Source organism: Rhopilema esculentum, chromosome 10 (assembly GCF_057945365.1).
Source record: "Rhopilema esculentum isolate cy_ngs chromosome 10, ASM5794536v1, whole genome shotgun sequence".
Classification (NCBI taxonomy): Eukaryota; Metazoa; Cnidaria; class Scyphozoa; order Rhizostomeae; family Rhizostomatidae; genus Rhopilema; species Rhopilema esculentum.
The window spans coordinates 13,892,569-13,906,197 of record NC_142824.1 but is presented as its reverse complement, the minus strand read 5'-3'; the positions used below and the strand labels follow the sequence as shown (position 1 = coordinate 13,906,197).

General features: G+C 35.5%; 1 protein-coding gene across 1 annotated transcript; it reads right to left on the bottom strand.

Annotated features, from left to right (window-relative positions):
- Positions 1-1,725: 1,725 nt before the first annotated feature.
- LOC148959411 (cell growth regulator with RING finger domain protein 1-like) lies at positions 1,726-12,455 on the bottom strand. The gene is made up of 6 exons (XM_089110405.1): positions 12,205-12,455; positions 10,449-10,567; positions 8,242-8,312; positions 7,383-7,551; positions 5,738-5,851; positions 1,726-2,192 (listed from the first exon to the last, which is right to left on the bottom strand). The coding sequence occupies exons 1-6, from the start codon at positions 12,413-12,415 to the stop codon at positions 1,860-1,862; spliced, it is 1,017 nt and encodes a 338-aa protein (XP_088966531.1). The 5' UTR covers positions 12,416-12,455; the 3' UTR covers positions 1,726-1,859.
- Between the last annotated feature and the right edge of the window lie 1,174 nt (positions 12,456-13,629).

Below are 13,629 nucleotides of genomic sequence, written 5' to 3'. Positions count from 1 at the left end.
TAGTCTGCTGAATTTAGCCTGCAGTAACTTCCTGGCTCATTGTGAGCTGTTTGTGGCCATTGGTCCCCTTTTCTAAAGTTTTAACCAACATTGCTCAGGAACTGCAAAAAAGGGGGACTGGGGGCTTCAGCCCTCCCCAACATTTTGCAAAAAAAAGACACTAGGGGGGAGCATTGCCACCTGACGATGGACTTTACCAGACCAACTTTTTTTAGACCAGTTTTGGCGTAGAATTACAGTCTGGATGCTGATCGGGCGGGAGAGGACGCTTTTCCGAGAAACAGAGGGTTTTGTGCAAAAACTTGGATGCTGCCTGTGAATGAGGTAACAAAGGCCACCCGACAAGGAACTTTATCAAACCAACTTTTTCTAGACCAGTTTTTGGTGCAGAATTTGAATCTGGATGTTGATCGGCCGGGAGAGGTTGCCTTTCTGAGATACAGGGGGTATTGTTCAAAACTGGGACGCAGCTTTTGATTGTCCTATCAATGACGACCCGAGGAGAACCGTTAACAAACCAATATTTTCTAGACTAGTTTTGGTGTAGAATTCACATTCAAATGTTGGTCAGATGGGAGAGGAGTCTTTTTTGAGATACGGGGGGCTTTGTGCAAAAATTGGGATAAAGCCTTTGGATGTCCTATGAATATATCAAGTTATATTCTCATGCATGTTTAGCAAGAAAAATATCATTTCCAGTCGACAAACAATAGCGCTGCTGTCAGCACTGGTGCTCTTGTCTTAGGGAGAGGGTTTAAATATAGGGTCATTTGGTTTGGGAAAAGGAATTAGTTAATCATTTTGCTATGTGAGTTATCGCTACAACGTTCAAACCTGAAATCATAACAGATTTTTTCAAGATCATAAGCTTCATGTGCACCAGGGGCGGCGCCAGCCTCAAAAAAGTGGGGTGGACAATGCAGGGGTGGAGCTGATAAGGGGGTCTGGGTGAGAAACTGGTGCAACACCGTATGAGAAATCGCGCTCGTCATCGATAACCAAGTTTGACCTATTTTGAAACCCTCAATAGAAGAGTATAATTTTATAGGCAATTATAGCCAAAATCCTTTAACAAGGAAGGAAGGCAAAGACCACACCCCTAGAATCAAGTGTATAGCATGATAAAGCTATGCTTTATTGATTATCCTCATTTTAGTTTTTCACTATTTTCGGAGCTGATGATCCAACACACCATACTCTATTTTAGCTAAGATCTGAAAAGAACCGTAACTGACCATCAAAATGAAAAAAATTCCGATCTCAGAGAAGAAAACTAACATCCCTCCCCCACCCCCTTATGTTTCAATCCAGTTTTAGAAAAATTAGAAAGTCGATCTCAGAAAAAGTGTCCATCCCAGTCTACCCCGTGGCGCTGCCCCTGATCAGCACTGTCACTGAATTGTTGCGTGTTCAAATTATCTTCATCATCTAAACTTTCTTGACAATAATCTGACTGAATCAATGTTCTTCTTTTTTTCTGGAAATTTATCTTCTATCCGGTCTCCAAAGGTTTGCATTATAATTGGAGCGTTAGATATGCTTCCTAAAGCTAAAACTGCGTGGATGCATAAAGATAGATCTTCAAACCTTTGATAACATTGGCATTCGGCTCAACGACTGTGCCAAGCTAACTGAAGGTTGCTAGATACTCATGGTTGTCTTTCATTAAATTCCAGTACACAGTACAGTTTCTTATCATAACTATTTGACACAAATCAATTGGAGTTTTAATCAACTAGTGTGGTGTATGAAGATTTTTTACAGGTACTGAATTTAACCTGATACAACTCGCTAAGAGAATAAAATACAAGTTACTTTAGTATTGTAGTTTATTAAAGTCCTCTGCAAGCCTAACAGCTTTAACTGGCATTCCAAATGGCCTTGACTAGTTCCCAAGCCCCCATACTGTTCAATCCATCTCTTGTTTGTTGCAGCAGCTCCTTCTCGTCTGGGATTGGCAAAGGCAAATTTGTTTCATCCGAAATGACCAAACATGACGTAATCAATTTCCTGCAGATCGGGCAGAGCTTTGTTCTTGGAAAACAAGCTCCACAAATACATTGATGGCGACATGGCAACAGGGCCCTGGTTACAGGACATGCATGGCATATGATGCAGAGTTCTTGTTGTGTGGTGTCGAAAGATTGTGCTGCAGAAGCTTCTAGATCGGGGACGCCTGATGCATACAAATTCTATAACAGAAAAAGTTAATTTGTAAGAAGACAAAAAACACAAAAAGATACACTGTTCCTAAACAGAGTATGACATTTTCTAAAACAATAGGATTTTTAGCAATTTTTTGGGAATTTTTGGGGAATTTTTGGAGAATTTTTGGAGAATTTTTGGGGAATTTTTGGGGAATTTTTGGGGAATTTTTGGGGAATTTTTGGGGAATTTTTGGGGAATTTTTGGGGAATTTTTAGGGAATTTTTGGAGAATTTTTGTGGAATTTTTGGGTGATTTTTAAGGAATTTTTGGGGAATTTTTTGCGGAAATAAAAAGATTCTTGCCAAAGACCTACGAGATTACATAAACCCACATAAAAAAGCATAAACGTCAAAAAATGTAAAAAAAGGAGTAAATTTATGCAACCAAACGTTGGATTGAAAATAACGTGAGGGAGAGGCAAAATTATCGAAATCATTCCTTGTTTTTGACAAATCAGCAACTGTTAACCTTTCACGTAAGTTGGGATCTCCGAAAATGAAACGACGACCTTCCCTGTACAATGATTTTAGTCACATTACTAGTTACTAAATTCTGTTTTTCGCAAATACGCTGATGCTCGCGGGAGCATACAGTTGGTAGTATAGCCCGTTTGGAGAATGCTTTCTTGAACGACAGACTAAGCCAGAACCATTTCATCAATGTTTAAATAATTCTGACTTTTTAGATGATAGTGCCACCTTGCAAAATTATGTAGACAATGAACCTCTTTTGCTTATTACCACTCTTTCAGGATAGGGGAAAGAGGCAATAAGCAAAGCCCATTGCAAAACGTTGCTAGAAAACTACGCTATAAACGTGAGACCAACCGCTAATAAACAGCACATTTTACCCATTTCTAAACACATAGGGTTTTGACCGTCTAAACTGAACGGGTGATGCAACTTGCTGAAACTAGAGCATTTTCAGGACAAAGGTGCAGGACAGAGACAGGATTTACCATATTTATTTGCAAGGGTAGGCTAATTTAATAACGATCAATGTAAGTAAATTGTACCAGGAAAAATTTATTTTAAATAAATAACGACGTTACGAGCATAGCCCGTTATCAAGACAGTTTAGTTTAGTTTTTAGAGATTACAGAGATTATTAGAGAGGGGGGTTATCTTGGATTGGACCTTCTAGAGAGAGGAAGAGAGGGGGTATCAGAAGTTCAATATAAAGGTTATAAAATGCATTTTTGTTTGTTATTCAGCTAAACATCTCTGAGAAATAGCGAATACTAAGCAGCGGTTGCTATGTTTAAGAGCTTCTTATGGTAGGTTCAGATATAACCTGTGCGTAGATAGGTCCATTGTTATCACCAGGTTAAAAAAGTTTGTGAATAGATACGTGACACAGACTGCAGATGTTCAAAATTATCATTTTCTAAATATATTCAAATAAGCACCAAGATTTAATCCTCAAGGAAGAGACTAGGCATGTCAACCGTGAGATGAAACGTGACAGAGGGAGCAGTCTGAATATACGAGCCCGTTCATTTCTTTCAGCATGAAATATTTCAAAATTCAATGAATCGAAACATGCATATAGTTATTTTGCAGCTCGCCACAAGAAATTTTTTCAAATGACCTCCCAAGAGAATCATCAAAAGGACCATCTTGAATGACAATTTTTTGTTGAAATTATAGCAAGAGCCAATTTTCAAGCAGCTATGGTGCACAAAAGAGGTGCCCTTTTCCATGTTCAACCTACGCTTGCTCCACCAAATGCTTAAGCTTCTCAATTGATTTCATGTGTAGGTAACGAGCGGATTTTTTTAAAGGATAAAAACACGATTAATTTGCCAGTTAAGTTTTTAAATTCTTAAAATATAAAAGATAGCTGTAAATCTGTTTGCTGAAAAAAACGCAATGTCTTTTAAAAAAAGCTATCTTCGCTTTGGTGTTCGACTGTTTGAAGTTGATGCATTGAGTTTTAAGTTTAATGACACCATAAGAAATCTATCGATATAAATTCAAACACGCAAAACGAAAATGCTAAAAACCCACCTAAAAAATACCCAAAACATTGGTTTTCTAGTTAAAGCCGAAAACTATAAATGTTGCAAAGAACGTTTCAATTCGCCTATGCTTTCGCATTTCTTTCAGAATTCAAGAGAACATCAATTATTCATTGTACAACCATATATTCAATACTTATGCAAATTTATTTCCACGTGGTATAAATTGTCAATTATTTCACTTCAATAGAAATTAAATTTGAAATACTTTGACCACAGATGCCTTAAAATCTACATCATTTAACAAAAATTTTTCACATCCTGCTACTTAAATGCGCATTTCTTTCTAGCAAAAAGCCTTTAGAAGGAGGTACGGGCTGCGAAATTGCTCAATAAACATGATAAGTTTACTCACACTTTTCCACCAATTTGTTAGTTGTGATCTCACATTTAATAACAAAAAATATAATAAATAGATTAAAAGTCTTATAGAGCAGAGCCAAATAAAAGCCGGCAAGATGGGGGGGTGGGCAGGGGGCGAGACACGGCTCCCCCGTTCTTGGCAGGATCAATTTTGTTTTTCGTCTAAATTCGAAGGTAAAATGTTGAGGGAGAGGCAATATTTTGGCAGCGCATTTTTGTGATGTGATTCTATGATTTGAAAACTTCCTCTCTGTAGCCAAAAGTTAGTCATGGGCGTTACATGTTTGCATCATTAGCGTTCCCTTGTGGTAAAAACTGGCGTTTCATGTTGATAAAGGGGCGGTGTTTTCTGACAGAAAAAAGGGCGTGCTTGTTTCTTCACAACATCCCCCCCCTCCCCACTTCCAGAGCCATTGCCTGGTACCGTAACTGATAAAAAGTAAATTGTCTTTGGCACTTTGCAAGATATTGTGTCTAACGTCCCATGTATGGTAGAGCTTAAGGAGTGTACCTGTATAGCTCCAGATGCGATGCCTCATCCAAAGACAAATTTCAATTTGCTGAGAGTTGTTTATAGTCAAATACAAGTATTTTACAGTTAAATAAATTGCAACTTGATAAATTTTGACAACAATTAATTTAAGATTGAGTAGCTTTTGTATAACGTCTCCCAAAAAACAGAAATTCACTGATCTCAGTCATCATAAACGACTTCTGCTCTTGCCCTTCTTTCGGACAAACCTCAAAGATTGCAATCGCTGATGTAATCGTTTTTTATAAGTACTGTAATAAGTAAGGTGATAAGATGATAGTAGAAGATCATAGGTGATAGTGGGCATAACATATTGCCAATAAATCACACTTTTCGGAAATTTAACCTACCAGGTATGCACAAGACCAGCGCATGAGCCTTGAGGTACCCCATACTTCAAATCAATGATGCCAGAGAAAACAGTTCCAACTCAATTCTTTACAATCTTAATACGACTTAAAAACAATACCAATATTTCAAAAAATAATTTCGAAGTGTTACGATTTAAAGGGCAAAGAAGAGTCTAAAACGGCAGAAAAAGAGAACATTTCAATTGGCAAAATAATACTTAAACAAAGGTTCTACATTTCCAACGGATTAGTACATTTCCTTACCTTCAAAGAAAAAATTTTATCAGAGGCTGTCTGGATGATTTGGTAACCAATTTTCCATTCGTTTAATGTACCGTTTGTTTTTAAATTTTCTTCAATAACTGCCAGCAGACAAACCTTAGGATAAAGAACACAATTGAGATGGTCAGGATAAAAATGGTAATCAATTGAGATGATTTGGACACTTTGGTTACTGCAAAGGGAACGGTATCATGCGAATGAGGAGCAAAAATCTTGAACATCTCTTCTAATTTAAGCAGTGGCAAAAAATGTGCTAGGCTTATCTGTTTACGTGTGTGTGTGATGAAGACAAATTTTACGTACGATCTTTTAAACATAAGTTTAAACAAAATGAATTTCAAGACACTAACAATTTTATCAAGATAAATGACAGATTTTAGTTCCAGAAATTCATACTTATGTCAATAAACTATAGCTCATACGTCTGCTTGATAGTTGCATTAGAGTCATTTCTAGGATATAGAAGGCCTCAAGTCCTTAAAGGGCCTCTCCAGCCAACAAAAAAAAAATTTATTGACTAAAAAGTTAGCATCTGGTGCGTGTATTACGGCAAAGTCGTTGTTTTTGCAAAATTCCAATTAGTTTAGAAGTTATAAGGCTTTAAAGTTGCACCTTTCCGAGAAAAATACGACGAAAGCTGGATCAGTTTGGTGACATTCTGACGTCACAATGTGCGGCTCTTGTTCGCCATGAATTTCGTATATCTTCCACCGAAACGTGAAGGATTCATGGTGACGCGTTGATAACTACATCTAAATCTACAGCAGGAGCTTTTTAGGATCGAAAAATATTAAATGTTTACAATCATTCTAAGTCTGCGGGTCGGAATGTGTCCATGCTGTGTCACAACTTTGTTTAGTATATTCCTTAAATTCAATTTATTTTGAAAATTTTCTCTCGCGACATTGGATTCTCGTCGTCGTATTGCTTTGTTTCTGTAAATCTTTCATAACAACACTCATTGCAAGATTCACAGAATCAGGCGAACAGCCTATCCTGCGGTTCCCCCTTCTTACGCATTTTGTTTTGATCACCTGTGTAGGCCCACAAAGCTATGGCTTCCTGTTCTTCCCTCGCGTATAATTAATCGAAATTGACACTTCAGTTGTTCTCCAGAAACGATGAACAACTAAAGGCCTCAGAATTGGTGTCTGAAATGCTCAAACTAAAAGCCGGTGGAACAGAACTGGAGAATGGAGAGTACCATCACTTGCAGTGTTCAATTTGCGAATCGCCGTCGTTCGATTCGGTTTGAGGCGAGACTAACGAAATGCACAGTGACGTCAAAATTGCGTCACAGTGTCATCATAGACTATGGTGTCACCAAACCGAAAAATTTTGTCGGTCAATTCAATTTAATTATCGAAATGCAAGAGCTTATATCTCACAAACTTTAAAAAATATGGAAAAACAAATAACGAATTCGTGATCAGCAGGTTCAACTCCTTTAGATTAGCCAATTAAATGCAAGTGAAAAATTTGGCTGGAGAGGCCCTTTAACATTAAGGGTGATTAGCCCCCCCCCACCCCCAGTGAATCTCAAAGTTGGCTTTGCAAATATTCTATCTTATGTACTTTCATTCTGATTATCTTTTATAAAGTAAACGTTAAAGTAAAAGTTGCTTACGATATCTTCATTCAAAATAGCTCTTTCACGTGTTTCCCTGGGTAGCTCTAAAGCAACAACAAGATTGCATATTTTTCTGATGTCATCATTCCTGTCCAGGGACCGAATTTGTAGGGAATCGTCTTCTGAGTGACAAATATGAGAATATGGATCTCCAGTGCATGCATTTCTAATAATTTATTATTAAGGATTGTATGAGATTCAGAGAAAATATAGAGACGCAACTTTGAATTTGATATAAAATATCTTAGAAAAAAAAGTGTACCTATTAAATGCAAGGAATGTAAAGAAAGAAAAGGTTAAGAAAACCCAAAAGATAACTCATTTAAAACGATACCATTCAAACTCAAAATGCAACTTCAAATAAAGATAAAATCAAAAAGATACCTATATACCAAAATAAATAGCATGGTCACATGCTTTTAAAAATAAAAAAATGCATGAAAACATTGCATCATGCTTTAGCAATTTCTAACTGACACTGTTAAAGGTAGAGAGGACTGAAAATACTTGACACGATAGAACGTTTAGTTAGATAGTTCCTTGTTTTAGCCCCTAATATGGTTGAAAAATCAGCATCAAAAAGTAAATATTTCTATCGAAAAACTAGAACTTAACGTGATTGCTACTCTGCTTGTTTTATGAATTATGTTAAGTCTGTTTTATAACTGCACGTATTTGATAACTAACTAAATAGCTCCATTAGACGTAAAACTTACCAAAACTTATATCTAAGGCCTAAATGAAATATAATGGTTTGAAGGTCTGCTTATCAAAATGCAGAATGAAATCAAGATTCTTTATTGGAGGAATTTTCTATGAATGAATAAAAGTAATCCCATCTATTAGAAAAGAATACAAGAATGTAGGTGAAGAGAATCGCTGGGAATTCTGGGTAAGGCATCTTATTAGGTGACTTTCGGCGTTTTTCTGAAAAAGAATAATAAAACTTATGAATCATAAAGATGTGAAGAACACGCGACATTTCTAATAAACAATTTTTGCCGGCATGAAATTTGAAAATGGCTTTGAAAAAAGCTAACATTTCACAACATACTTAAAGCTTTACGTCGACAATCCCTAGATCAAAATACGTCAGAATCTCGGCGAAAAATATCAAGCTGGAAAATATTACCCAGTTGTGGATCGAAAAAGGCCAATCAGAAAAACGCAAGCACAGGACCGGAGTCAAAGCTGTCACTAGAATCCAAGGGACTAAGCAAACTCTTGCTGTCTACACAAAACAGCTGATGTTGATGTCATCGTTAATGTTTTGAAGCAATCTGGGTCGTCTAAACTATGTTGCTCGATGATTGAATCATTTGGTTTTAACAGTGTTTTTTGACCTAAAAGATCGAGAAGTATCTTCTCTTGAAGGGGAAATTTTTTTTCTTATGTTTTCTACGTTGCCACTGGCGCGTAAATTCATAACTAACGCTTTAAAATCGCTAAAAGTGGCACAAAGTAAAAGAGAAAAAAACGCCATATCCATTGTACTGCCAGGACATCTCAGAAACTCATCATACCTAAAAACTAAATTCAAACAATCATTGCTAAATGTCTGACAACAAGAGAATCGCCGATTCTGTAATTAGATCCATCAAAAGCGAAATTTCTTTTTATCAAAATATTTCCAGACCTTCTATTCTAGAAAGTTGGTTTCCACATTTCCAGCCATATAAACTCCAATACCAGTTCTGAAACGCCTCTGAGAACAACACCAATTAATACAGAGTTTTCTCTGAGCAACACAGTAGTTCATGCCCTCGCAATCTGCCACAAAGATTGCCCACCCTTTGGATACACCTAGTCTATCTTGTAAATAATAGGATAGTCTTCAATTTATGCAAAAAGTGGCTTCAGCATAAGATAGAAAACTGACTATATATACTTCTTTCAATTGGAAGCCTTCATAAAACTAGCAAATGACATTGACAAAACTTTTTTCCAATTCTTGGCTTGTCAGAAAAACCGTCAATATCCTTACATCATAATCAATAAGATATGGCTTATAGCAAATGTTTGATGCCTATTCTGTAACTGCTGTGCGTGTGGTGTTAACTCTTTTTCGCCATTCACAATTCTGATCTTCTGATCGAAATTCCTTTCTCTTTTTCAAAGATCAATAGCACTCGACACTTTGCTACTTTTATGTGCACAAATACTACTTTTCCTAAGCTCCTTTGGTCGCCTCTTTCTTGAGCTGAAGGTTGTCCTATTTGTTTAGATGGTGCTTTGATGTCCAATCTAATATTTCACCTTGCTGTTTGCAAAAGTTGTTGGTATGATATTCATTTCACGCTGCAGAAAAGCCAAAAAAAAATTCCTTGATTTTCCAACACAGTGTTGAGTTTTGTAGATTTTCTGACAAGTGTTTGCCAATGTAGGTTTATCCGTATCTTGCATCCTCTCTCTCCAATATCTGAGATCCTTATCATTAAATTCTACAGCGCAGTCATTTACAAGGCATAGCTGTCTCTTTGATTCATTTCTTCTATTCCCAACTGAAAACACATCTTCAATACTTGAAAGACCTTTCTACTTATGGCTACTTATGTATTCTATAGCAATTGGATTACTGTTCAAATGCAAACCTAAAAAATCTTGTAAAATCAAGCGGATGTTTGTAGTAACAATCTCTTCTGGGTTAGATTTTTCACTAGAAGCTGCTTGCAATGCCCAGATGGTATTTCACTAAAAATTCACAATTATAAAAGTAAGTAGACAGGTCCGTTGAAAAGTTGACAACAACAAAAAATGTACTAATATGGAAAAGCAGAAACGTATCATATTGTGAACAAACGTAAGCAGAAAGTTTATATCAATATGTGGATTAAGTGTAACATGAGAGGAAGAATAGCGTGTGTATTAGTGGTTCCTTATTCCTGACCAATCAGTGATCACCAGCCTCTAAACTAATTGCAGAGTCCAAGAGAGGAGAGTTAGACGAAAAGTACTTTATAATGCTATGCTTCCACATTACCATGCTATCCTTGAAGTAGCAATAGTGCTTGAAACAAATGCATAATCTAATCTAGATCTTTGAAATAGGCTTATGCAAATTACCTGATTGCCCTGAAAAGGCACATCCTTAGCTCTTTCTTCCAAAGCTTGATTCAAATCAACATTCCAGAAGGATCTTAGGATACAGTCTTGCTTTGCATCAATCAGCAAATGAACACTTTCTAGAAAAAAAATCATGATGTAGTGTCTTGCATGAAACCGTAAGAAACAAGAATTTTATCTATTTTACAATATGATTACATGTAGCTATTTTACATTTTTACCCGTTTTACAAAATACATTTTACAGTTTCTACTAACCCCAAGTGAAACAAATGGGTTTAATAAGAAAATCAAGACTGTAGTGTTGGTATTTTAATTTGTCTCCAGCGTCCCATACTCTATAATCTAAACAAAAATTTGAAAGGGAGATTTGACAAAAAAGTCCATATGATAAAAACAGATCATCTCTTAAAAAATTATTTTTATTATCTTGCACTAGCAAGATTTTACTAATATGTTTTTAAAAAAATTGTAACATCATCAATCTATAGCCTCATGAAATCAAAATTGAAGTTTGTCTTGATACATAAAGGATTCAGCTCTGGAAGCTATTTCTTAAGGTTACTGAGAATCAAAATGTATGTGTATACACCAACAAGGATAACAGGAAAAGGGAGAACATCAAAGGCACCGGCATGTAATCAAAGATGGAAAACATCAGCACATGAACTTCTTGTTCTACTTTATGAAATGCTGTCAGTTTTGGTATCCATTAATTGCAGGCAGGAGTAGGTTGGTACCATGAATGGGCATATGTGGAAACAGATGATAAAATAAAAATCAAAAATGATCTGCTTATTCTATTTTATTAAGATAAAAGTAAATTTTTCTATAAGTAATTTAGCTGATGAGAAAAAAGCTAGCTTGAGTAAAAACTCATCCCAGATTACAAAGTACAATGTCTGCTACTTTTTGTAAAAATATTTTTGAAAAAATTTCTTTAAACTATTATAGAGTAACATCTATTATGACCTCTTGTAAAATAAAACATTTGTTATAAATTTCTGCAGCATATTCTCTTTGTTAGATTTTTTTAAAAAACAAACATAGTGGCCACAAAGACAGCAACTTCAAGCACAATTTTCAAAAAGACACGACAAGCACATCTTATATTGTTTTACCACAGAAAGACAAAATAAAAATTGACTTGTATGACTTGAGTTTGTCTGTGTAACTTATGGTGACTGTCTCAGTTCAGTATATTTCAAGAAAAAAAATTCAAGCTTGCAAAATTAAATGGTACTAGACTGGTAACACCGGCACATCTGCAAGCTGCCACTGCAGTGCCTCCTTAGCTCTATATACTGTATTCTGTATTCTCAGTAAAGATTAAAGAAGGTCTCAGGACAATTATCAGAGCAGCAAAAGCAGAACTACATGAGATTTTCACGAAATAGCTATGCGAATGCAATTATAAATTATGTATAGCACACTATTCCAGAGCAAAAGTTGAAACAGAGATTTCATTTTCAAGAAAGGGAAATAAGAAATTAAAAGGAATTGCAATTAACATTTGCAAGATCCTTTCATATTCTGCATCGACAAAATATGTTTGCTATAACATTTTAATAGGTTTTCCAAATTTTTCAAAGTATTAGCTGACTTTACACAATTCTCTGACTATGGCCTGTCCACCTTGCCATAATCTTCTTTTTAGAAGGTTGGCAGTATTAGGTAGATGGTGATGTAGATATTTACAAATGCATTTACACCTTTGATTAGTTATGATTTCTCTACAACATCTCAAAGCTTCTTACCACGCGATGATTTTGTTTGCGATGAATTTTGTAAAACCAAAGAAAATGGATTCTGCACGCTCACTGCACCGATAACCGGTGGCTTAGGGTTGAGTCCTTGCATTCGAGAGCCTTCTTGTAAGATATTGATGCCATAAAATCGTTTAAAAGCGTAAATCAGAGCCAGAAAGATTGTAACTATCAAACAAGCAATAAATGCATCACCAACCATTATTCTACTGGCTCATTAGTAAAAAATAACATAGCTTCCTTCTTTGAACTGCCTCGTTTTGAATTATTGAAATGCGGATGTCTTTGGAGGTTTTCATTTCATATGTATATTTTCAGCAATCAATTACAAGTTTGTATAACTATTAAGGTGCTAATAATTTAGAAGAAAATGAATTTTCAAGATAGAATAAGATTGTTGAAAGTTACATCAAAGGTAGTTAAAAAAAATGGTGACGGACATATAAAAATAACTCTAAACGGCTTCGAGCAATATGTGTCTATTAAAACAACATTTACATAAACGTACTAGTTAATTTGATGATACATACGGTAGAATGTTAATATGCTAATTGTCAGAAATTTTTTATTTTTCCAGACAGTTTTATTATAATAATCATGATAATTAACAATAATAACGATCGTGAGTTTTAAAGGTCGAAATTCTTTAAAAACACTCACAATTTTAGTCATTGAGGAAAAGTTGCACATAGCAAAAACAATGATTGAAAATAATTTCACACTTTGGTGATATCTCAGCCAATTTCAAAGAGATTTAAATAAATTTGCATATCTAGACAAGGGTGCTGGAACACAGTTTGGGGTGGTGGGCTCTATATAAATTTGCAAACTTTTATTGTAGTATTACCACCATCATCTTTCATGCCACAACCTGAATATCATATTTAAGCAAAAACGAAGGGGCTATACCCCCATCCCCTGCACAATTGCTCAAATGTGAAAAAATTTGAATTTAATCATTTGATTCTTATTTCATGATTAGAATGAAATTGATTATAATTGATGAATGTCCATCTTTGATTGAATTAGAAAGCGTCAAAATTCTAATGGGTTGGTAAGCTCTGTTCCAAATTTAAGCGAAATCGCCCAAATAATGATGGTTCTGTTGAACAGGACATATTTTGTGTTTGTTGGCCCTATTCATCCAAGAAAAATTGAAAAAATTCCCCCTTAAAATTTCTTACACGGGTTTCGTTGATTATTAATAGCGAATATTTAGCAGCGAAATTGCATTGTGCCTATTAGCAGTTAGCAAAAGATGGCAAAAGTTTTCTTGCTTTTCTTGATGGCAAAAGTAACCATAAGCATAGGTATCAACAGAAATATAAGCCTTTAAAAATTATTTTATAAGCCCCTTGTTATATAAACATGTGAAGAAGGTGAAGTTTAAATTTCATCCCCCAAACCTTTTAGCTA